Source organism: Centrocercus urophasianus, unplaced genomic scaffold (genome assembly GCF_019232065.1).
Source record: "Centrocercus urophasianus isolate 14NV4802_14NV808 unplaced genomic scaffold, USGS_Curo_1.0 seq_5, whole genome shotgun sequence".
In the NCBI taxonomy this organism is placed as follows: Eukaryota; Metazoa; Chordata; class Aves; order Galliformes; family Phasianidae; genus Centrocercus; species Centrocercus urophasianus.
Window position 1 is genome coordinate 3,542,088 of NW_024885088.1, and position 24,010 is coordinate 3,566,097.

General features: G+C 39.8%; 1 protein-coding gene across 2 annotated transcripts in view; it reads left to right on the plus strand.

Annotated features, from left to right (window-relative positions):
* Positions 1-356: 356 nt before the first annotated feature.
* The window catches only part of ARNTL2 (aryl hydrocarbon receptor nuclear translocator like 2), a 38,245-nt gene continuing 14,591 nt past the window's right edge, over positions 357-24,010 (plus strand). For both annotated transcript variants that reach the window (XM_042834919.1, XM_042834921.1), the window contains exons 1-7: positions 357-458; positions 10,135-10,279; positions 11,479-11,514; positions 16,136-16,174; positions 19,183-19,340; positions 21,725-21,804; positions 22,567-22,659. In XM_042834919.1, coding sequence (XP_042690853.1) covers positions 398-458; positions 10,135-10,279; positions 11,479-11,514; positions 16,136-16,174; positions 19,183-19,340; positions 21,725-21,804; positions 22,567-22,659 — 612 coding nt within the window. In that variant the 5' untranslated portion in view covers positions 357-397. The remainder of the gene's footprint in view (positions 459-10,134; positions 10,280-11,478; positions 11,515-16,135; positions 16,175-19,182; positions 19,341-21,724; positions 21,805-22,566; positions 22,660-24,010) is intronic.

Consider the following 24,010-nt stretch of genomic DNA (forward strand, 5'->3'; position numbering starts at 1 on the left):
CACCTGATACCAGCCTAGAACATAGTTACAGCCTCAGCAACTCGGGGAATCCTGGCTTTCAGCCACTCGCTCCCTGCCTGCCTGCGGACACGGCAGCCGAGAGGCCAACCACCCCCTCACCTCACCCCGGCGGCCGGTGGAGACCGACCTCACCCCACTCACGCGCGGCCCCAAATCTCGCGAGACGCGAGGCGCCGGGCGGGCTGGGAGGGAGAAGGACGGTGGCGGTGCCGGCGCTGCTGAGGAGGCGCCAAGGAGGCGGGGGAGGGGGGTCCGGCTGGGCGCCCAAGTGCCCGCCCCCGGGCCGGCAGGACGGGCCGTTCCTTCTCACCTTAGTTCACCTCCCGCATGCCGCCGGGGCCGGGGGCGCTGTGGAGCGGGGCTCGGGCCGCCCGCCATGGCCGAGGCAGGAGCGGGGAGCGCCGAAGGGGCCGAGGAGGAGCGGCGAACCGCTGGAGGTGGGTGCGCTCCGCTGTCATGCTGCAGATGTGGCAGCGCACGGATGGGGTTCGAGCTGGACGTGTTTCTACGTTCGGCTTAGTTCGTGGTATTTTGTTCCCGACACGCGATTAGCTGCACTCTTAATATTCCTTTTTTTTTCTTTTTCTTCTTCTTTTTTTTGCGGCTAATGTGATTTAAACGTAGCGATGTTGGCCGCTGTGTGCTCCAGCAAGTTGCTGTAACGCGGGCGGCTGTAAAGCAGAGCAGCAGCAGCTGTCCGTGTTCCTCCTGCTCGGTGCCTCGCTTCCTCTAGGCGGAAGGCTGAGCCCGAAAGAAGCGTTGTGCTCGGGGCTCTGAAAGGCAGAAGTCGCCGCTGCATTTCTGCTCAGTTAGTGCCGGTTCTTGAGGTCTACTTGCCGCCGTTTTAATGTGCTTTGGGTTGGGTTCTGTGTGTTTTAACGTTTACGGGGATCCTGGCTGTCCGGGGGGAGGCGAAAAAGAGGCATTTTTCTGTCTGTGTGTGCTTGGTTGGTGAAGTAGTGGTGTAATTCCTTATGATGCGCGTACCGTAAGGGGAGGAAATAATAATAATAAAGCTCGGTGCAGACGTTTGCATTAAGTGGGAAAGCGGTGAACCGTAGGCTTTTCCGTATTGGAGCGGAGGAAACCCTACTACGTGGTTTCTGTTGTTAATCGATGTTTGTAGCTGTTCTTCTAACAGATTTTGAAGAGATGGAGTCTTGATTAATTTTATTTTAAAGATAAAATTATCTTCATTAGCATGGAATAGATCCACACTGATATTAGCTGTGGAGTTTTCTCCCTTGAGGTGCACATTGCTGTTAGTACACCTGGGCATTATTAAAAACCAACTCTAAACTGGGCAGTTTGTATCAGCTAAGAATCGTCTTCACTGTAAGAAAAATATCCTTGTGGGTGACTGGAGGTGCTCTGAGAACTCCTTCCCCAGGGCTTGTTTAAACCATGGAAGTTGTGCTGCGGACTTACAAAGCCAGTGTTTTACTTAAGATAGAAGCTATCTTCTACTCCTTTAGCAGTATGTGATTGGAGAGTTACTGGTGTTAGCTTTTTTTGCTTGTTTGTTTTTCAGTGTTCTCCTCCCTCTCTCCTCCAGTAATAAATTGAGATATATGAGACTCTCAGTTTCTGTCAGTGACCTGATTTGAGCCTGGAAGTGACGAGGAAAGCAGGGTGATCTTCCAAGGGCTTTAGGTATCTTTACATTAGTTACAGTCTTGCTTTTTAATACGCTAATAGGTTTGAGCAAATAATTAGTGTTTTAAGGTCTATTAAGTGAAAATATTATTTAATTAGTAAGTTATGATTCCTGATTATTTTCTTCTGAATGTTAAAAATAGATACAGAAAATTGTCAATGGCCCGTATTAATATTTGGTTTACATTTCTGTAATATAGGATATTAAATTTTTTCTTTTAATCTACTGGTGGCATTAAAAACCAATCCAGTGTCCTTAAGCTAACCTAGAAGAGTTAATTCTCTATTTAGTATTGTGCTTAAGATGGCTTTATCAGTGCTGTTTGCATCTTTCTTCTGTTTCATGCATGCTTATAAAATGCAATGTTAAAAAAAACAACAACAACAACAAAAAAAAAAACCACGTATGTTTTATGCAGCACATTTCTACTGTTTTCACAACTTGACCCAGATGAAAATGGTTGCCCCAGCTTTAACTGTGTACTCAGTGGGCTGTGGTCCGGATGATAAACTTGCTTTAAATAGTCTGAATATGGTTTTCATTGACTTGTTATAAAGCTTTAAAAGCAGAAATATGTAATGCAACTCTCACTCCTATTTAGAAAGTATGGTTGGTTGTTTTACTTGTATTTAGACCTGAGGACCTGTCTGATGATGCATGAACCTATAAACTTTTTCTCACACAGTACTGTATGTATATAGGATATTGGTATAGTTTTTTCATTCCTTAATGAAAACATGCAGTAGGAATTAATTAGAATAATTTTAGAAAGACAATTCTGTGGTAAAATAAATCAATTTACGTGATGTTAAGCTTTTGGAAATGATTTGAATCATCAGCTGTCTTGTGTGAGTGTGCTTATGTATAGGTACAGGTAGATATCCCTAATTGCTTAAGTAGTCAGAGACAGCTGACATCTTCAAATGAAAAGTTTGAGTGTGTCAAGTGTTACAAAACTTGTGTGTCTTGAGTTATAACCTGGTTGAGAAAATCTAGATTATCATAGAATCACAGAACAGCCCACGTTGGAAGGGACCTCAAGGATCATGAATCTCCAACCCCACTGCCACATGCAGGGCCACCAACCTCCCCATTTAATACTAGACCAGGCTGCCCAGGGCCCCATCCAACCTGGCCTTGAACACCTCCAGGGACGGGGCATCCACAGCCTCTCTGGGCAGCCTGTTCCAGCACCTCACCACTCTCATAATAAAGAACTTCCCCCTGACATCCAACCTAAATCTTCCCTCCCTTAACTTCAAACCATTTCCCCTTGTCCTGCTGTTATCTACCCTTTCCAAGAGCTGACTCCCCTCCTGTTTGTAGGCTCCCTTTAGGTACTGAAAGGCTGCAATGAGGTCACCCTGCAGCCTTCTTTTCTCCAGGCTGAACAAGCCCAGCTCCCTCAGCCTGTCTTTGTAGTGGAGGTGCTCCAGCCCTCTGATCATCTTGGTGGCTCTCCTCTGGACCCTCTCCAACAGCTCCCTGTCTTTCTTGTCCTGGGAGGTCCAGGCCTGGATGCAGTTCTCCAGATGGGGCCTCACAAGAGCAGAGTAGAGGGGGCCAGTCACCTCCCTGTCCCTGCTGGCCACCCCTCTTTTGATGGATCCCAGGATACCTTTTGCTTTCCGAGCTGCAAGAGCACACTGCTGGCTCATGTTGAGTTTTTCATCCACCAGGATCCCCAGATCCTTCTCTGCAGGGCTGCTCTCAAGGACTGCTCCTTACAGTATGTAAGGATGCCTGGGATTCCTTTGGCCCAGGTGCAAAACTGTGCACTTTGCTGTGTTGAACCTCATTAGGATCACCCAGGCCCACCCTTCCAGCCTGCCAAGGTCCCTCTGAATGGCATCCCTTCCTTCCACTGTGTCGACCACACCACTGAGCTTGGTGTCATCAGCAAACTTGCTGAGGGTGCACCGGATTCCATCATTGATGTCAGTGATAAAGATGTTGAAGAGCACTGGTCCCAAGACAGACCCCTGGGGGTCGCCGCTCATTACCAGCCTCCACCTGGACACGGAACAGATCACCACCCTTTGCTGCCTTTCAACCAATTCCTTATCCTCTGGATAGTCCACCCATCAAATCCACATCTCTTTGATTTGGAAATTATTAGATTAGATTGCTTATATACCTAGATATTGGGGATGATGGGGGCGGGAGGCAGAATACCCCTGCTTCTCTGTGTGATTGCATTCATGAGGGCTTCAGGCTGAGACCCTTGCATCAAGTAAGTACTCAGAGGCTGTGTGTGTGTTAGCATTCTGATTCAAAGCAGCAGCATTATTTTGATGTGATCATCCTTGTTCCATGCTCGCTGGTTTGGCTTGCAGTGCATTTTTGCTATAGATGGGTTGAACTCTTTTCAGAAAAAATTGAACTAGAACTTTACTGTAGGAAGGTGAGTGTTACTCCAGCCCAAATGTTCTCCAACTCCAAACTTAAGCCAAGGGTTGGTTCTCAGACAGCTTTAGAACACGTGGATGGTAAGGATTTTTCTTCACTGAACCAGACAATGGAATTTAGCATAAGCTCATTGGACTACTTTAAAACTAGAAACAGGGACTTCTGCTGCAATCACCTGCTTCTGTCTATTAAACTGTTGTACTACAGCTTTTACTAACATAGATACAGCCTAATAACTCCTGTGGATGGATTTCAATTTCAGTAAGTCATTTACGTAGTCAGGGGAAGGACCACTTACGTATCATCGTAACTACACCCACTTTCAGCACAATTTTGAGTTCTTTAAACTTGCCAAAGCTTGAATTTCTTGCAAATGGTTTTTGTGCGTGCCGAGGAAACATACGTTTGCAAAATACGCACTTTAATAGTTTGATTATTTAAAGCATGTTATAGAATGTTTTTCAAAAGATTGGAAAAATGTATCTGTGGTCTTAGGAACTTAAATTCAAAGGAGCTTCTTTCATCTTCTGCCAGGAAGTGTTTCAAAATGGGAAGTTGGATTGTAAATGCGTTCTTATTCTTAGAAAGATTTGTGTTAGTGTTACCACATTGATAACTTAAGCAGCTGCAGAGTAATTCTCAAAGTCTGTGGTGTACATTTATCCTCAGAAAACATAGTGTGCCACCCGTAGCTGTTTGGGCTCTTCTGTTTTGTTGTTTGCTGAGGTGATTGGAAAATATCAATGAATATGTTTTGCTGCAATATTCTGGTAGATGGATTTAGACGTTCTTTTATTATTATTTTAAAAAAAACCCCAAAACTGTCTAAATGAGAGCTGATGGCTTTTTTATTGATGTATTAATATCACTCAATGTTTCAGGAAAACCTATGAGGAGTTAAACATATGTTTAGCCAAAAGCTAAACTTTCACTGGGGGGGGATGAGTAGGCCATGGAGTAGTGATGTGTGATCAAGGCAGTGATTTTTGAAAGGCTGTTATGAATTTAAACCTCAATGTATGTGAGGCAAACAGCAGCGGTCTGTGGCTGCTGCATTGTAACAATTGTATGATAATTTTATAGCTACCTTGGGTGGGACTCATCTCACTTACCTTTAGATATCTAGAGTGTAGACATTGGCATCTCAGCTAGTTACTTTCTTCTTTGAGTAATTACTGAAGGGAAGGAGGTAGGCACTCTTGGACTGCGCTTCATCTAAGCGTGCAAATTTATTTTAGATTGAGATGAATCACCCTAGAAATGTACTTCATCAAACTGATTGTAGGAGTCTATTTTAAGTTGAGATGAATCACCCTAGAAATGTCTTCTACTCTCCAAGAGAAGCTAGAATGGCTAGCTCATGTGTGGACATGATTATTTGCTCAGATGAATCTCACCATTTATGGCTGACGGAGTTTGGCCTTAACTCTTTTCTGATAGACTGTCTTTGTTTAGGAATCAATAACATCGGTGGACAAAGGAAGGGCAGCTGATGCTGTCTACCTGGACTTGCACAAGGCCTTTGACATGGTCCCACACCACAGCCTCATCTCTAAATTGGAGAGAGATGAGTTTGAAGGGTGAACTATTTGGTGAATATTGGGAGGAAGATTGCAACCGGAGGGTAGTTGTCAATGGCTCTATGTCCAGGTGGAGGCTGATGATGAGTGGCGACCTCCAGCATTCTGTCTTGTGACTGGTACATCTTTATCAGTGATGTAGATGATGGGGTTGAGCACACCCTCTGCAAATCTGCTGATTACACCAAGCTCTGTGTTGCAGTTGTTACAGCAGAAGGATGTCACCCAGAGGGTCTTGTGCTGGCTTGAAAAGTGGACCCATGTAAACTTTATGAGGTTCAGCGTGCGGGGTGTTACACTTTGGTTGATCACAAATAAGTGTACTGACTGGGATAAGAACTCCTTGAGAGTAGCCCTGCAGAAAAGGTCTTAGGAGGCCTGGTAGATGAAAAACATAATGAGAGCCTGCAGTGGGCACCTGCAGCCCAGAGGGATAACAGTATCCTGGGCTGCGTCAAAGAGATGTGGCGAGCAGGGAGATGAAGGGGATTGTCTCTCTCTACTCTGCTCTTGGGGGGCCCCATGGAAGTCTGAGGCCCTCAGCATGTGAAAGGCATGGAGCAGTTGGAACAGGGCCACAGGAGACCACAAAGATGATCGGGGGCTGGAGCACTTCTCCTAGAATGAAAGGCTGAGGGAGCTGGACTTGAAGGGAGCTGAGAAACAGGAAGGAAATTAAACAAAAAACCAAACCAACACGAGGGTGGATAGTGATAGGACAAGGGTGGATGTGTCTATGCTAAAAGAGGGGAGATTTAGATTTGACCTCAGGGGAAATTTCTCGCTAGGAGGGTGGTAAGGCACTGGAACTGGCTGCCCGGAGAAGTTGTGGATGTCTCATCCCTGGAAATGTTCAAGGCCAGGCTGGATGGGGCCCTGTGCAGAATGATCTAGTGCTGGATTTAGTGATTGGCAACCCCGCTCATGACAGAGGGGCAGGAACTTGGTGATACTTGAGGTCCCTCACAGAACCACAATACGGTTCTATGAAAACCTCAGACCTGTTATTAGTGAAAATTTCAGAAACATGGCATGTATTTAGAAAATATTGTCAGTAATTAGAAAAATCTAGATCTCCCAAGCCTTATATTTTGATGCGTTGCATGTGATCTGCACAGAACTATTGCTGAACACAGGAGTGTAGCGTTACATGTAGATGATCCTTACTTTGTATCCCAGCCCTAGACAGTAGTTTTGTGTTGATAGGTATATATGGGGTTCATACTGAGAACTAAGCAGGAATCATATATGGGCATATGTTTTCAAGGAGCTATTCACCTAACTTTAAAACTTAAATTATCTGTATACAAAGGCCTTAATAAAACTGCAAAATAAATAGTAGTATTAGTGAATAGTGTCATTCAAGTTTGAATTTTGTTAGACTTGCAAACCAGGTGTCTGTAAGTAATAGCATTTGGACTGGAAAAACAAAATGTCTCTAGTTGAATTATATTAGTAGTTTAGAAACTGGCTAATGATTTTAGTTATTTCAGTCGCCCGAGAAAATAAACTTGGATATTATTGTTCTTGAAGCAAGAATGCTATGAAAGTGGAAAATGTTTAGTTTTGCTTCATATTTTCTTAGGGATGTTTGATTTTACTGTTAATGAATGGTAGGAATGTAGATGAGAATCTCCTGTCATAGAAGCAGTTCCTTGTTATTGGACTACATTCTAGGTCATGCTCTTTCTGACCCAAATGATTTCTGAACACTTTATCCATCTCTTCTGAAGTGCTATAAACAGAGAAATGAAGGAATCTTTCATTGCAGAGGGCAGGAGATTAAGATATTCTTCAGGGAGAGGGCGAGCAGCTTGGAATCACCTAGTCCATAGTCAGAGCTATTGCAGAAAGCCCCAAGGGGTTATTTTAAAGCACTTGCTGACTTCTCAAAGCTGACCTCGCTTTATGAACTGCTTCATCTGCTGCTTGTTCAGTGAGTAGTAGGTATGAAAAATGCCCGTTCTTGTCTCTTGAATTCAGAACTGAATTCAGAATAATTTCTTCTATACTAAGTTTGGTAGTTCTAAAGCTTTGGATTTTTTTCCTATTTATTTGTTGAGACTCTCAGCAAATGCACGTAAAGAATATATGCTGCGTGCTCTACATGGCAGAAATCAATACAGATTCTTGTCTTCCTTAAGTTAAAGTTAGATGGCATTTTAGATGGTATTTAGTTTAAGGTGTCACAGTGATATTGGTCAAGGATTCAATCTGTCACCTACACACTTTGATAGTCAAGTTCTCAGTGGGTCATTGTTGCTGATGATTAAACACTTAAATTTTTCTTAGTTAAGAAAAAAAGGACAACATTGGAAAACACAGAGGAAGTAGGTGCAGGTATTCAGAATTTATTGCCAGAATGCCAGGAAAAATGTTAGTTATTGTGATAAAATGACATATAGTTGGAAAGGCTGTAAATGGTACTTCGTTTGAATTCATTTTGTTTCTTTAAGGGAAGTGGTTTAGAAAGCAGGCTGGCCATCTGTGTGCAAAGGAGTATTTAGGTCAGTGGGTCTGTTCTGCCCTGCTTTATTGAAGGCTGAAAGGATCTGTTGTGTTGAAAGCATTCTTGCCTTCGGTACATTTAGATTTCTATTTAATAAGTACTCTGTGCTGAATGTGTAAAAGTATGGTTGTGTTTCACAAATGTGCCATAGTGATATTGTATACTGGTGTTTGATAAGTGAACTAGAACTACTCTTCACAAAAAGGAGTTCCTTTGGAATTGTTGGAGTTTTTATTTGTTTTTATAATTGCAAGAATGTGATAGAAATATCAGATGAGACTATTATAGAGTGATAATGAATGAGAAAGATATTTGAAACATTTGCCGTTTGTGCCCTCATATACATGGTGTAATTTCTTTAAAAATCACTTTAATAACCTTAATTGGCCTAAGTTGTGTGTTTGAAATAACTGTGTTTCTGTTGCAGATGCCCAGAAGCTGTTACTTATTTGACAAATGTTTTGTTATTCCTTGCGTTTTTACCTCATTTGCTTTGGAACTTCCACTGTGGCTTAACGAGTTAAAGAGATTTCTACAATAAAACAGGGGCTGACTCTGTGTAGTCTGACTTGGTAGAAAGAGGATTAGTGGCAGACCAGACGATGCTGTTCAAGTATTAGCCTATTTGATTGAACTCTGCAAAGTAATATTCCTACAGAAAATGAGAGCCTAGAAGTTCATTTTCCTGGTGTAAGATGTGCTTACACCTAAGAGGAAAAAAGCGTACACTGCGTGTCATTCTTTTTACAGATTTTGATCCGTCATTTAAAGGCAGCACAGTTACAAAAAATAGTGATATAATAAAATAAAGCTCTCTGTAATATTCCGTTTTTCTTCCTGCTGGGTTTTCAAAGAGCCTTCTTGGTTTTTGCCTGCAGCTAAAGTAGGAGATGCCCACTTCCTTAAGTGACCTTTGTTAATCCATCTTCTGCTGCTTCGTGGAATTAATCCTTTGGTGTTTTGAGATGTATGTCATAATCATAGAACTGCTCAGGTTGGAAAAGACCTTAAAGTCCAACCACAACCTAGCCCTACTACCCTAACTCTAACAACCCTACGCTAAATCATGTCCCTGAGCACCACATCCAAAAGGTTTTTAAAAGCATTCAGGGATGGTGACTCAACCACATCCCCGGGGAGCCTATTCCACTGCTTAACAACCCTTTCTGTAAAAACCCTTTCTGTATGTCTTTGGATACTTTCCCTGCTAGCTCAGGATGTGTATGGGAGTGCCTATATTTGCTCAAACAGGGTCAGTCCTGTTTCTTTAAGCTGAGTAGTTCTTTGTGATGGTTTTACACTGAGACAGGAAAAAAAGGTTACTAAAATTCCTTGAGAGTATTTTTCTTCCCAAATAGTTGCTGGGGTTATTTTGGCTTGTGACTTCTTTTTTGTCCAACCCAGAAACAAAGTAGTTTGCCTTGAGAGAAAGAGTTCAAAAGGAACTCTGAGGCAGAACTTGACAAGTTTTTAAGGCTGTCTTGACTTACATGGCTGATGTTACGAGTAATCATAGATTTATGTCAGAACTATGGCACATTTTTTTTCTGTATGTTCAGCTGCTTTAAAAAGCTTAGTTCATGTTATATATTTTTAAATTTGAATCTAGAGTTAGTATTTTGATCAGCTAGCTGAGGATACATCGTGTGACTTTACAGCGGGATTCTGGAGGTGCTGGGAGATTTAAGCAGAATCTGCTAGGACTGAGTGAAGAAAAAGTGAAGTGTATTTTATATTGCCTTGGTGAGCTGAATGAGTTGATGAGAGCTTGATGTGAGTGTTCAAAGACTGTGTTTTTTATGTACATAGGTATTTGCTGTGCAACTTCTGTGGGCTTTGTATCTTAGGTGTGAAAGGCACCCATGCAGGTGTTTGTTTTTTTTTTTCCCAGATGAAAACCAGAATGGATGCATGATGTTCTTATTGTACACTGGGCTTATTTTTTTTCTCATTCACAGATAATTTCCCAGTAGATGGAAACTCGTGCATTGCTTCTGGAGTCCCCGGCCTCATGAATCCAATAACTAAGCCTGCTACCACTTCTTTCAACAATTCTGTGGTTGAGATTCCAAGGAAGCGCAAAGGAAGTGATTCTGATAACCAGTAAGCAAATTATTTCTGTTTGTTTCTACAAAAATCTGAGTTGTTTGTGTATTATTTCTATGATGTAACTTTTGAATCCTCTTTCCTTTATATATTACAGTTATTTATTTTACTTTCTTCTGTATGTGTTGTTTGACTCTTTGGAGCACTTGAAACTAGAAAAAAGAATCCTTCTATCCAAGGGGTAGGGGTAGGATTCTGATGTAGGTGTAAGCGAAATTTTTGGGGCATTTGTCTCATGATAAAATGTGAGTCCTGCCTCTCTTTTCTTTCCCTGCATGTAAAGACAAGTTCTGTTTGCAACAAATGACTGAATTGCTTGAAGTGCTAGAATTTCATCTCTAAAGTCTTTTATGTAGAATCAGAACTGCTTCTTCAGTGACCAGGGCAGCCATTTAAATATCCAGAAGGAACTGTGACCTAAAAACGAGTACTTTCCTGCAGTAGAGCTCAGTCTTTTTAAGCAGGTCGTACTTTGTTGTAGAGATAATACAGTCAACTATTTTCTCTTACTCTGTAACTGCAAGTTAACCAAACACGTATTTTCCTGTAAATTTGGAAGAATTAATTTTAATAAATCTAATTTATATTTCTCAGCCAGAAATCAGGATGCAAGTCAGCATGCAGATATTCTGTATGGCAGGCATCTCCAAACTATGTGGAAAATCCACCTTTAAAAAAAAAAAGTGTGCGTGTGTGTGTAAGAAATTTACATCCATTTGTGATTTTTAAAGCAGTTATCTTTTTCTGTGTGTAGTCACTGATCCACAGAACATAGCCATACTGTAGATGTTGATGTAATTGTCAACTCACAGCTTCAAGTCTGTCTTCTAGATCTCTGAACACTTCAGAAGGACAATAACTTCTAGAAAAAAAGTGTTTCTCAGAAGCATCAATTGATTTTACCTATTTAATGAGAATGCTGCTTCATCAGTGCTATTTGCTTGAAGTTTGGGTCTGTCTCTGATTTAGAGAAATTTCTGTCTAAAAAAAAAAAATCACATCCAGTTGAAATATTCAGTTGATATAGTTTATAAGAATTCATAGTTTCTAAAAACGAATGTTCTTGCTGAAAATAACTTGTCAAGTGGGGTTTCCGCTGAACTTTTTCTGCAACAACTTTTTCTAGTGGGGATATTGTGTCATGATTTTCTGCTTCAAAGTGTACATTCTGCTTACTTCATTACCTGTTTCTACAGGGATACAGTTGAAGTTGATGGGGATCCTCAGAAAAGGTACTTTTTATAAATGAACCCATTTCTATTTTCAGTGTTGTAAGCATGTCACAGTCTTCTATTTGGATAGCTAAAGTGTGTGGTTCGCCTTAAGGAATGTTTGTCTAAGGATGCGTTTGTAGAGCAGAAAGTGAAGCTAATTAACGTGTATCTAATTAGTGGGGTGGATAGATCCATCCAGTGTTAGTTTTCTATTGTTTCTTTCAGAGAAGATGTTACGACTTGCTTACCAGCTTACCAGACCTATTTGTGTTGAAATTAAGATAAGAATAGGAAAGAAAGAAGAATAACATATGAAAAGACTGAAGAGGTGAAGGGAATGTCTCGTACTCTTCAGGAATGATGCATTTAAACATTTTTTTTCATTTATTCCCCGATCTTGTCAACCTGCTTTTTAAAACATAACTACTGCAATGTTAAAATATTATTATTACAAAGTGACAAGCTAAAGTTAAGATTAGCTGTACCAATCTTAGAAAACAAAACAAAAAAACGAGTTTTTGGTGTGTGTTCATATTATAGGGCAGTTATTAATTACACGATTATCTTGCTGTGCTTTCTTTCTCTGCACCTCACTACCTTATGTAGAGAAATATTTGTATGTAGCTATTCACTATTCTCTTTTATCTTTCTAGGTAGTGTTTGGTGTGTGGCTTAGTGGGTAGCATTAAAATCTTTTCCTAAATATCATTCATTTCTTTGTGGATTTTTCCATTGTTCTTATTATGGAAAGATGCAAAGGTAGTCCTGTTTTGTGTTTAATATCCCTGCTTTTCTTTTAGAAGAAATATAGATGTATGTTTAATAAAGGGGAAAGTAGAAGAAAAGGTGGTATTCTTTAACTCTTTTTCAGAATAATACAACTTTTGTTCTTGCTAAATTGAATGTATCTACCTTTGAGTTATGAAGCAGACTGTCATTCTGTTTTCAAGGTAGACTTAATCTAGCTCTTTTAAACAGTAACAGCACAGCTGTTGGGACAGAGGCTATATGAAACCATTGAAGACTGTGATTGCTTGAGCAGCAGACTTGCTCTAGTTCCTTCCCTAAGTAAAGGTCCTGAGGGAGGAGGAGATGTAATCAAGAGGCTCCACACTGCACTTTGTGTGGTCTAGATCCGCTTTATCTCTTCACCCCTTCTGGTCAGACAAGGTAGCGTGCTGGGTCGTTGAGATTGGAAGAGACCTTCAAGTATATCAAGTCCAAGCACCATTATTAGCCACCATTTATTATATAGCCCTAAACCTAGGGGTGGTTATTATTAACCACTATTATTATATAGATTATCCAACCACCCTGCTGAGTTCCTTCACTAATTCATGTTCCTGAGAATCATAGATTTGCCAAGGTTGGAAAAGACCTCTAAGATCATCTAGTCTAACCATTCACCTACCACCAGTGTTGCCCACTAAACCATGTTCCTTACTATCACATCTAGATGTTTCTCAAACACCTCCGGGGTGGTGACTCAACTACTTTCTGGAGCACCTGACCATTCTTCTAGAGAATTTTTTCTTAATATCCCTCCCCTAGTGCAACTTGAGTCCATTCCCTTTTGTCCTATAGCTGTTACCTGGGAAAGGAGGCCAACTCCCACCTTGCCACACATTCCTTTGGGGTACTTGTAGAGAGCAGTGCCACATCCCCATATCTCTTAAATACCTCCAGGAATGGTGACTCCACTTCCCTGGTCAGGCCGTTCCAATGTATGATGAACTCTTTCTATGAAGAAATTCTTCCTCACATGCACTCAAAACTTTCCCTGACACAACTTGCATCTTATCACTTGGCATCTGGGGAAAGAGACTGACACCCTCCTGATTGCATCCTTCCTTCACAGAAATCATAGAATGGCCAGGGTTGGAAGGGACCTCAGGGATCATGAATCTCCAACCCCCCTGCCACATGCAGGGCCACCAACTTCCCCATTTAATACTAGACCAGGCTGCCCAGGGCCCCATCCAACCTGGCCTTGAACACCTCCAGGGACGGGGCATCCACAGCCCCTCTGGGCAGCCTGTTCCAGCACCTCACCACTCTCATAATAAAGAACTTCCCCCTGACATCCAACCTGTATCTTCCCTCCCTCAACTTAAAACCATTTCCCCTTGTCCTGCCATTATCTACCCTTTCCAAGAGCTGACTCCCCTCCTGTTTGTAGGCTCCCTTTAGGTACTGAAAGGCTGCAATGAGATCACCCCACAGCCTTTTCTCCAGGCTGAACAAGCCCAGCTCCCTCAGCCTGTCCTCACAGGAGAGGTGCTCCAATCCCCTGACCATCCTAGTGGCTCTCCTCTGGACCCTCTTTAACAGCTCCCTGTCCTTTTTGTACTGCGGGCTCCGCACTTGGATGCAGTATTCCAGATGGGGCCCCACAAGAGCAGAGTAGAGGGGGCCAATCATCTCCCTCTCCCTGCTGGTCACCCCTGTTTTGATGGATCCCAGGATGCCATTTGCCCTCCAAGCTGCAAGAGCACACTGCTGGCTCATATTAAGTTTTTCATCTATCAGGTGAGGATGCTCTTTAGAGAGCAGTGAGGTCTCCCCTCAGCTTCCTCTTCTTCAGACCAGATTAAATAGCTCCAGTTCTCTTATCCATTCCTCATGTTAAACCAAACTGGCCCCAGTACTGAGCCCTGGGGAACACAACTGGTGACTGGCCCACCAGTTGGATTGAACATTGCCTGCTAGGATTCTTTAAGCCCAATCATCCAGCCACTTCTCTTCACCCAGCAAACTGTACACTTGTCCAGACTACCAGCAGACTTTCTTTCATGGGGAATACCTTGAGAAGCAACGTCAAATGCTTTACTAAGATCCAGGTAAACAACATCCGCAGTCGTCTTTGTCTACTCAGCAGGTTATCTTGTCCTGCAAGGAGATCAGGTTAGTCAGATAGGGCCCATCTTTCCAAAACTTGTGCAGGCTGTATCTGATCACTTGATTTTCCACATATGCTTTGAGATGATGTTCAAGGTGATCTGCTGCTCTATACCCTTCCCTGATACTGTGGTCAGACAGACAGGCCTTAATTCCCTGGATCCTCTTTCCTGCCCTTCTTGCAGATTGGAGTAGTGTTTGCTAACCTCCAGTGAACTGGGACCTCCTCAATTAGCTGTGACAGCTGGTAAATTGTCAAAAGTACCTTGGTAAGCACCTCTGCCAGCTCTGTCAGTATCTGTGGATAAACCCATCCAGCCCAATAGAGTTATAAATGTTCTAATGATGTAGTAGGTCACCTGCAGATTCCTAGAGGATTGTAGGCACTTCACCTTGCTCCCTGTTACTGTTTTCCAACTTGGGGGTCTGGGTACCCTGGGAACAGTTGGCCTTGCTAGCAAAGACTGAGGCAAAAAAGGTATTAATTATCAGGGTTCGTAGTATATGCACATTCCTGGTAAAAGTTTATGTAAACACAAAAGAAAAAAAAGGTATTACTGACTTGTCTAAATCTGCATTTGGGTTTATCAGGCTGCCTAGAAGATGCGTGAGATCTAGTAAAATCCTGAGTTGAAAAGCTGAAAAAAGCTGAAAGCTGAAATGAGCCTTGTGTTAATTGGGCTATGGCTGCTTCATTCTTCCTGGGGTCAGTGCTTGGTTATAAGTGGAAGCCGCTTTTGAACTCTTTCCTAAAGCTCTAATCACCAACTGTCTTTCTGCTTCTTGCTTCTGTTTTCTCATAAGAAACAGCTGTGACTGATACACCTGTGTCCTTATAAGCTGCCTGGTACAACATACGCACCTTCTAAAATGATCCCAAGGCTTGCAGGCCTCACCTCTGAAATGGAACTATGTGAAATGTCTCCACTGCTGAATTAAAAAAGAAAAAAAAAGAAAAAAAACAAAAACAAAAAAACTTAAGTACTGCTATGAACATTAAAAAATGCTTATATCAGTTTATTTCAACAAAAATAGTTGCCGACATTAGTATGGAAGCAACCTCTGTGCAAGTACCAAGTTGCGCGTGCTGAGTTGGCAAGGCATCTATTAGGCCATTTTCTGAAATTATTAAAGGTGGTGGTGAGGATTCCAGTGATCTTGGAGAAGAAAAAATATTATTGTCTTTGCTTGATTCACTTATTTTTTTCGTGCTGCTGAAGTATTTATCATGATACTAGCACTATGATTGTCTTTCATTTATAGTTTTCTCATATGGACTCTTTCCAGTCATTGCTGTGTGGTATGGGAAGATGCTTAATAGTTTTGCTTCTTTTTTTCAGTCCTTGAGCAATTGCATTGTATTTTAGGACCTATCTAGCCTAGGGTTGGTTTTTTAATCTTTTGGCAGTAAAATTTTAGAGATAAGAGTATGAATAGAGAATCACACTTGAAAAATTAACATAAAATCACGCCTAAACTTTGAATGTTGTTTTCTTTCAGATAGAAGTAGACCCATAATCATTAAATATCCCCATAATGCGTTTACATAAGTATTAATATTGGAAATCATGCCTTGGTATTTTATAGTATGCATCATTTATAGAGGGCAGATAATTTTTGTATTAGGAATTTTTGTGGTTTTGGTTTTGTTGAAATGATAGCAAATTTGTAGAATTTCCTACGTCTCGAAATGCCTAATATTAAATGTGCAATATAAGAGTCTATGTCTTGCTTTCTCTAGGAATGAAGATGAAGAGCATCTTAAGATAAAAGATTTCAGGTACTAATTCCCAAGATAAATATATTTTGCCAGTAAATACTAGGATTGACAACAGCAGGATTAACCATAGCAATTTGTTGGTTACTGTCAAATGTCTAACAATAAACTTTGCCTTTCTTTCTTCTGACTTTGTGTTAATTCTTAGAGCTTCCTTGGGGTTCTCATTTTCTACTAATTTTAATCGAAGTTATACCACAGAATCTCTCTCATTTAGGAAAAATCTGAGATTAAAAATGTCAAGGTGAGAATCAAATGAAATACTTCCAAGTCATGCATGAAGGAGCTGCCTCTCAGTCCGTATGACTTGAAGAATTGTTTCTTCTTGATTTGTGTGCACATGGGGTTATTTAAGAATTATCCCACATGGAAGTGGATTCAGCAAAAGCAAGCAAAGAATTCTTGTTCTGGAGCAAGTGCTTGTATATGGAACTATTCAAGGATTGCAGTTGTACTGTGAATTCACATCTTAATCTAAATCGAAATTTGCAGAAATTGGCAGAAGCATTACTTGTACAATATGCTAACTAATAATTATGAAGTGTTGTTATAATTTAAATTAAATGGAAGAAATGGAAGTGTTCTGAAACATTTACAATTTTTTTATTGAACTGAAAATTTCATTTTTGTTTAATGAGTACCCCAGATCACTATGCAAGAATCTGTTTCTCATTGCTTTGATAACACTCATGTTCTACCGTTAATTTCTTTTCCTTAAGTTTTGTTTCATTAGTTTGGAAAAAAAAAAGTGTATGTTGGAACACATCTTGAAGGTTTGCTCAACAGTTACCTCTGTCCAGTGTTTCTTTTCACAAGTCTGTTGGGGGATGTGTTTTTTCCTCTTCCCTTTTGTAACTGTGTAGTGTAACAGCTGGCTTTCTGAATTATCCAGTCATAACTACAACTATACATTCTTCTTGAATCTTAGAAATGTGAATATTTGTTCTGTTTCCACATGTGTTTGTAGTCATTTTCCTGAGGTTCACAGTTCAAGGAGCATCCACAATTTGTTTTTTGACTGTTCCTACCTGATACAAAAGAAAATTTGTATGAACCGGTAAAGTCAAGTGCCAACTGGTAAATTTTGTAAGAGCTTTAGGGAGAAAAGCAAATTGCTTCTGTGAGTGATCCAAACTTATTTGCATAGAAGGGGGATTTCTTTTTTGTGCTTTCAAAGAAAAATTTAAAAAATAATAGAAGACAAGATCTCTAAAATTCTTTTAATTCTTTCCATCAGGCCAGGATTAGTTAACTTCATTACCTATAATGCTTTCTGTTACAGTATGTCTGAAAAGAAGAGTTTTGAAGATCAGTTAGCCAAAACAGGTTGTCAGTTTGATCAGTTTGATTTACTACCACCGTGCCAGGTCTCGGTGAGAAAGGAGAATAATCCTCATTTTAATTGAGTGGCTAGCTTGTCTTCTTGGCTAGGCTGGAAATAGAATGAATTTAAACCTTCCTTGACCAGCTGCAGGATGTTAGAGGAAAGAAAGGTCAACTAGAAAAGCCCACATACTTCACTAGAAAGAGTTAAAGAAAATTCCTAGGAAGAATTAAAGAAAATATAACCTGAGTTATAAATGTTTGTGAAATGTACTGTTGTGTGCCCTGGAAGAAATATTATGATGAAAACATTTTTTAAGAGAAGCTCTTTCTCTGTTCTTGAATTCTTGGATTGAGGCTTGCCAAGAGATGAAAGTCTGAGACGGAGTACGAGCAGAGGCTAAACCCTTTTCTTGCCCACCTTCAGAGGTGGATAAAGGGGAAAGCCTTCTGATGTACCTCCAGTGAAAATAGGTGAGTGTATGGGAACTGCTGAGTCAGGGCCTGAACCTCTGATTGATCACCTGAGGTGAGCCATGAGTCAGCCAGAGGAGCACAGCTGAAGGCAATTCACCTGTGCTGCTGGAAGGGGTGGAACCTGGCTGCACCCCTCCTGGACCTATTGAAGAGCTGGCTGCCAGTGGGGAAGGATCTCTTCTGGAGATCGCCTCTTCTGGTGTTTTGTAGGTGAGCCCAGCATATGGGTAAGCTTTCCATTTATTCTCTTTTGTTACCATTGTGCACTTTGCCTAACTCTCTTGATTGTATTGTGACTGTAACATCTTGATATCCATTGATTGTACAGTGAGGTATAGCCTTTTCTTTCAGTTTCCACAGCATGAAAAATGTGTTGTCTGTTGCGCTTTGCTATAAATAAATGCTTGTGTTTGTGACTTTATTCAATGTGAGTCATTTTCAAACTAATTAAATAGCAAGAAGACATCGCTTATCTCAGATTATTGAGTTCAGAGATACTTCAGCAAGTGCTTAAAGCAACTTAAAAAAAAAATAAAAAAAATAGTTGGATGAATACCCCATCTTACTTACACAGAGAATAATGTATTCTGATGATTACTGTTGACGTCAAATATCTGATATATAGAAAGCCTGGAGCCCCCAGTACAGGAAAGATGCCAACCTCTTGGAACACATCCAGAGAAGGGCACTAAGATGATCAGAGGTCTAGAACACCTCTCCCGTGAAGAAAAGTTGAGGGAACTGGGCTTAATTAGCAAGGAGAAGGAAGGCCCTGGAGAGACCTCTTATGTGGGAGCATATAAACAAGTGAGGACATGACTGTTTATGAGGGCAGATAGTGATAGGACAAGGGGGAATGATTTTAAACTGAGACAGGAGAGGTTTAGGTTAGATATTAAGAGTTTTTCAGTTTTGTAACTTTTCATGGTGTCTTGTTTCTGCCACAAATGATCAATTGCTGTGAAGTATGATTCTATGACTCTTAAGTTGTTACTTAACAGAGTTTCGCAGTATTTCATGTAGGTATTGTGATCATTGCTACTTTGATCAAATGAATCCAATTCAGTTGTCAAATAGAGGTTGTGTATGAAAAATCATTTAAATGTAGAAATAGTTCTTGTGGTGCATTATGTTTCCAAAATCAAACTGATGAATATTATAGAGGAAATTGTGTATTCCACATCTTTCTTAAAAAAAACTTTTCTTCTTAGAGAGGCTCACAGTCAAACAGAGAAACGAAGAAGAGACAAAATGAATAATTTGATAGAGGAATTGTCTGCTATGATACCTCAGTGCAATCCTATGGCACGAAAACTAGACAAGCTTACAGTATTACGGATGGCAGTGCAACACTTAAAATCTTTAAAAGGTAGGTCATAGGAAACTAATGCTTAAAGTCCTTATTCTGTCAGGATTTATACTACGTATTTTCTTTGATGGCAAATACATCTAAGGTCATCTGTTATGTTTACTTGCTGAATTCCGTTCTGCGTCTGTTTTAAGTTGATACGCTTGTAGTTTCTAGAATTTTGTTTCGTTTTGGCTTTTCTTTCTGGTACTGAACAACACTTAAGTGTTTGATATTCTGTTTGCTAAAGCTATACCTTGCAATCAAGTTATCCTGATTCTTTTTTGAAATCATAGAGGTCAAGCAATTCCATCTTCTGTTATTTTCTAACCCGCAAATGTTTTGTGATCTCTCCACTTCATACTTTTTGCGACAGTAATACATGTGGTGCTGTACTGACATCACTAGCTGAACTGCTAGTGAGAAGAAAATGTTCTTCGTACCCCTGTTTGTTACTGCAGTTTTGGGGATTGCATCAGCCTTTTGTCTCTGTATTGAAATTTCTTGTTTGTCAGTTGAGTTTAAAATGCACATCACTGAAAAAGACCTTTAAAAAAAAAAAACCAACAAAATTCTGTAAAGGCATGGATTTGAAGGCCAGGTAACTTGTAAAGTGTTTCATATTTCTGATGTTTTTTGTCTAGTGCGAGTTCAGAAAAAAAGTCTTCTAAACAATGGGAAACTATGCTAACGCTTACCTAATCACTAACTACTTATCTAAGTAGATTTGCTGGTAGGGGGCATAGGTTAGAGCTTCAGTGATCTTACATCTTTTATAGATTAGTTTACCAATGTACTTTCATGAAACAAATGAAAAAAGGCATGAAACTAAAGAAAAAGATTAAAAAGATAAAATTTGTCAGTGGTCAAAAGGAATGTCTTCATACTTTGAAAGAATAGTTGATGACTGCAATTACATTTGAGTCTTAAATACTTCGAAATGTTAAAGAGTGAAAAGAAAAAATGTTATTAAATGCTTATATTCTCAGCCACCTTACAAAGCACTCACAGATTTCAGTGAACAATTTAGTGTAGATACCAGTGTCTAGCTTAAGATATATTCCTTCATCTCCTTTTACTGTTATTAATAGCTTTGAGGGTTTTCTTTCTCTCCTAAGAAACATTATATACAAGTTACACATAAGATTCCAGGGTTTTTGGCAATAGCATTTTAGAATAATTTAGTGAGCTGTAAGCGAAGACTATGCCTTGCAAAAAAATTTGATTATGGATGAACATCTAATAAGAATCCCCCTTGTCTTCATGAATTATGTGACTATCTTAACAGTAATTGACTTGGAATAATTTGGGTTGGAGGGATTTCTCAGTCATCACAGACTCTTTAGCAGGATCATTTTAGACTAAAAAGGGAGATTCTGGTTGGATATAAGGAAAAAGTGAGGCACTGGAGCAGGTTGCCCAGAGAGGTGGTGGATGCCCTGTCCTTGGAGACGCTCAAGATCAGGCTGGATGGCACTCTAAACAACCTGATCTAGTGTGGATGTCCCCATTCATTGTAGGGGAGTTGGACTAGATGGCTTTTAAAAGTCCCTTCCAACTCTAAGGATTCTGTGAATTTCTGGAAGTCTTCTTTTCCAAGTAGCTGAGAATTTTGCATAAATAATATCACAAATTAGCAGAATAATCCTTGCACTTGGAGTTTAAACAGTTGTCTTCATCTTGACAATGAAAACAGAAATCTTCAGCTTCAACAGCATTATTTTAACAATGGGTTATAACAACAGCACTGGATGAAGTAGAGTTTTTATATGTATCTTCAAAACAAATGCTTTAAGATCATACAAGATAATGTGTGGAATTATAGCAAATGCTCACCAAAAAATATCTAGAAAAAATTGTGTAAATACTTAAAATGGCTAAGAAGGATTTTAGGGTATTTGCCACAGATGCTAGGACAGTAAATGTAGTGAGTGAAATGTACAGTATCTTTTAAATTTAACTACCTAGAGTGATTTGTTTGGATGGCTGACTACGTTAGAGTGTTAATGAAGCTTTATTCATGCTGTAAGACAACTGATAACATAGGAATTATTCACATTCAGCAAATGTTAAGGATTCTGGAGCAGGTGTACAAAGTGTTTCTAAGTAATGCATTTATCTAGCAGTATACTAAAGATATCTGATCCAAAGTTTCCTTGTTTTGTGCTAAGTAAAAGGCATGGAAAAAATCTGGTGGTATGTCCAAACTCAATATCCACATATGTTTAAGAGGTTTGGCTGGTTCTTTTAAAAACAAAATATCTTCTAAACTTTTATTCATCTGTTCTTACTGCAAGGAGAATTTACAAAATAAAGACCAAATAAGAAATATAATTTTGTTAAAGATGAATTTTTAATGTATCTTTTGACATTCTACGTATGTCTACAAATAAGCTATTTTCCAGGTTCCACTAGCTCTTACACCGAAGTCCGGTATAAACCTTCGTTTTTAAAGGATGATGAGCTCAGACAGTTAATCCTTAGGGTAAGTAGAAGGCAACTGTCGGTGAAATTATGTCCTCTTTAAAGCTTGCTGTTAACTTCAGTTTTTAGTTTGTGAGAACTTCCCACCCCCGCCTCCCTTACATCTTTTTCTTCAGGGAAGCGCTTTGATGCGCTTAGTCGTTAGGATTTATAACCTCTGTACAGGAAACAGGATTTTTCATGAAGAGATACAGAAGATGATAGCAGATGGCAACACTTGGGGGGATAATAAATCTGTGTACACTCTGCATATTTAATACTTGAAACATTTTTTTTAATATTGATATTGAAATCTGCATGCAAGCATATATAATAATCTTAGTTATTATAAATACAGTTGTTTGCTGTGCTTTGTTTAAAATCTTAGCAATGTAATTTGGAAAAGATGCAGAAATAGTACCTGAAAGAAAATCTTTCTTCCTGCTTTTGCATGCAGTCATACGCCCACACCTCTTTACCCTTTCTCTTTTGCAGCTATTTTCTTTTTCTTTTGCTGCAATAACACAACTTGGCAAGATTTGTAAGATGACTCCATGTTAAGCTGTTTTGCAGCTGGCTTTCTTTTTCCCAAAGCTATGTTTAGGAAACTCTAGCTGTCTGTATTTAAAGGTCTGATTTGGTCCTTGCAATCTTTTAAATTGCTTTTTGCTGTGACTTTTAATTTATTTAATAAAAAGCATACAAATGTACTTCCTTCTATCCATCAATATTGATTGTATATTTTAATGGTAAGTTTTTAAAGATGCTGTCTTTATATTTTCAGGCTGCGGATGGATTCCTGTTTGTGGTTGGATGTAACAGAGGAAAAATTCTGTTTGTCTCAGAATCAGTTTGCAAAATACTTAATTATGATCAGGTGGTTATAATTGAGTTTCTTAGTTTGTGTTTATCTTAGAATTTGTCTTACTTAGAAATTTTTAAATTTTGTTGGTTTATTTTATCCTTTTCTGTAACTTCTTAGAATATCCTTGGTTTGACCTCTTTCAAATTAAGGCTAAATTTCCCAGAATAAAAATTTCAAAGTGCAATCAGTGCTCATGACATGAGTAATAACTGGGTTTCAGTTGATCATACTGTAGAGTTGCTACTCTGAGGGAAAAGGATAATTTGGAAATGTCCTAATTTTATCCCTGAGAGATTTCCTTTAAATGGTGATTTTCTTTTCTTTTCTTTTCCTTTTTTTTTAAGCCTGAGGAAAATCGGTTATAAAGCAGTGTGCCCAGGTGGCCAAGAAAGCCAATGGCATCCTGGCCTATATCATAACTAGTATAGCCAGCAGGAGCAGGGAGGTGAATCATCCCCCATACTCAGCTCTAGTGAGGCCGGACCTCGAGTACTGTGTTCACTTTTGGGCCCCTCACTACAAGAAAGACATTGAGGCCCTGTAGTGTGTCCAGAGAAGGGCAACCTTTGCATTAGGCTTAGATACAGACTGGGTAAATGAAAGAGGTTGAATGTTTATCCTGCTTTCTTAGAAGCTTTGCAGTATGTCCATTTCTGACTCTAGTTTATTGGAGAGGTGTTTGTTCCCCTTTCATGCACCAAGAGTCCAAAATGAGTTGCGGTTTCAATCTACAATACTGATCATTAACACAGCTCCTTTCTACCCTTTGATTTGACCTGCTGTGTAGAAGGTAGGGAATCGAAAAGAAAAGAAAAAAAAGGTTGCCAACTTGTTTGAGAGTTCGTTCCGGTTTCAAAAGATGGTAGTGGTGCTTACAGTAGTGCTTACAGTAGTGCAACAGACCAGCTCTGGATCAGCAGAATCAGCAGGTTGAAAGGATCCCAGCTAAGGAGATCCCTGTAAATATCTTCAACTAAGAAGCGCAGAGGTGAAAGCTCTGTGCACCTTCCAGACAACTCCTGATTAGCAATGCTCTTTTGTCCTACTAAATGAGAGTTCAGTCATAGGTACCATTAATTTCTTCCTATTCCTTCCCTTGTCCCCCCACTCCCAAAATAATCTGTGCACATAACCTTTCTAAAGGATCGGGAATCGTGTTAAGTAAACAAACAAAAAACATTCTGTTTTAACAACACTCAATCTTTTTGAATATGCAACTAAATTGAGTATTTTTTTTTTCAAAAGGAAGCTACAGATTATATATTTGGCTACCCAGCTTGATAAAAATAATAATAAATAATGAAAAAATAAATGCGGATTGATCTATAAAAGTTTAGAATAACTGTGGTGTTTTACAAGGTAT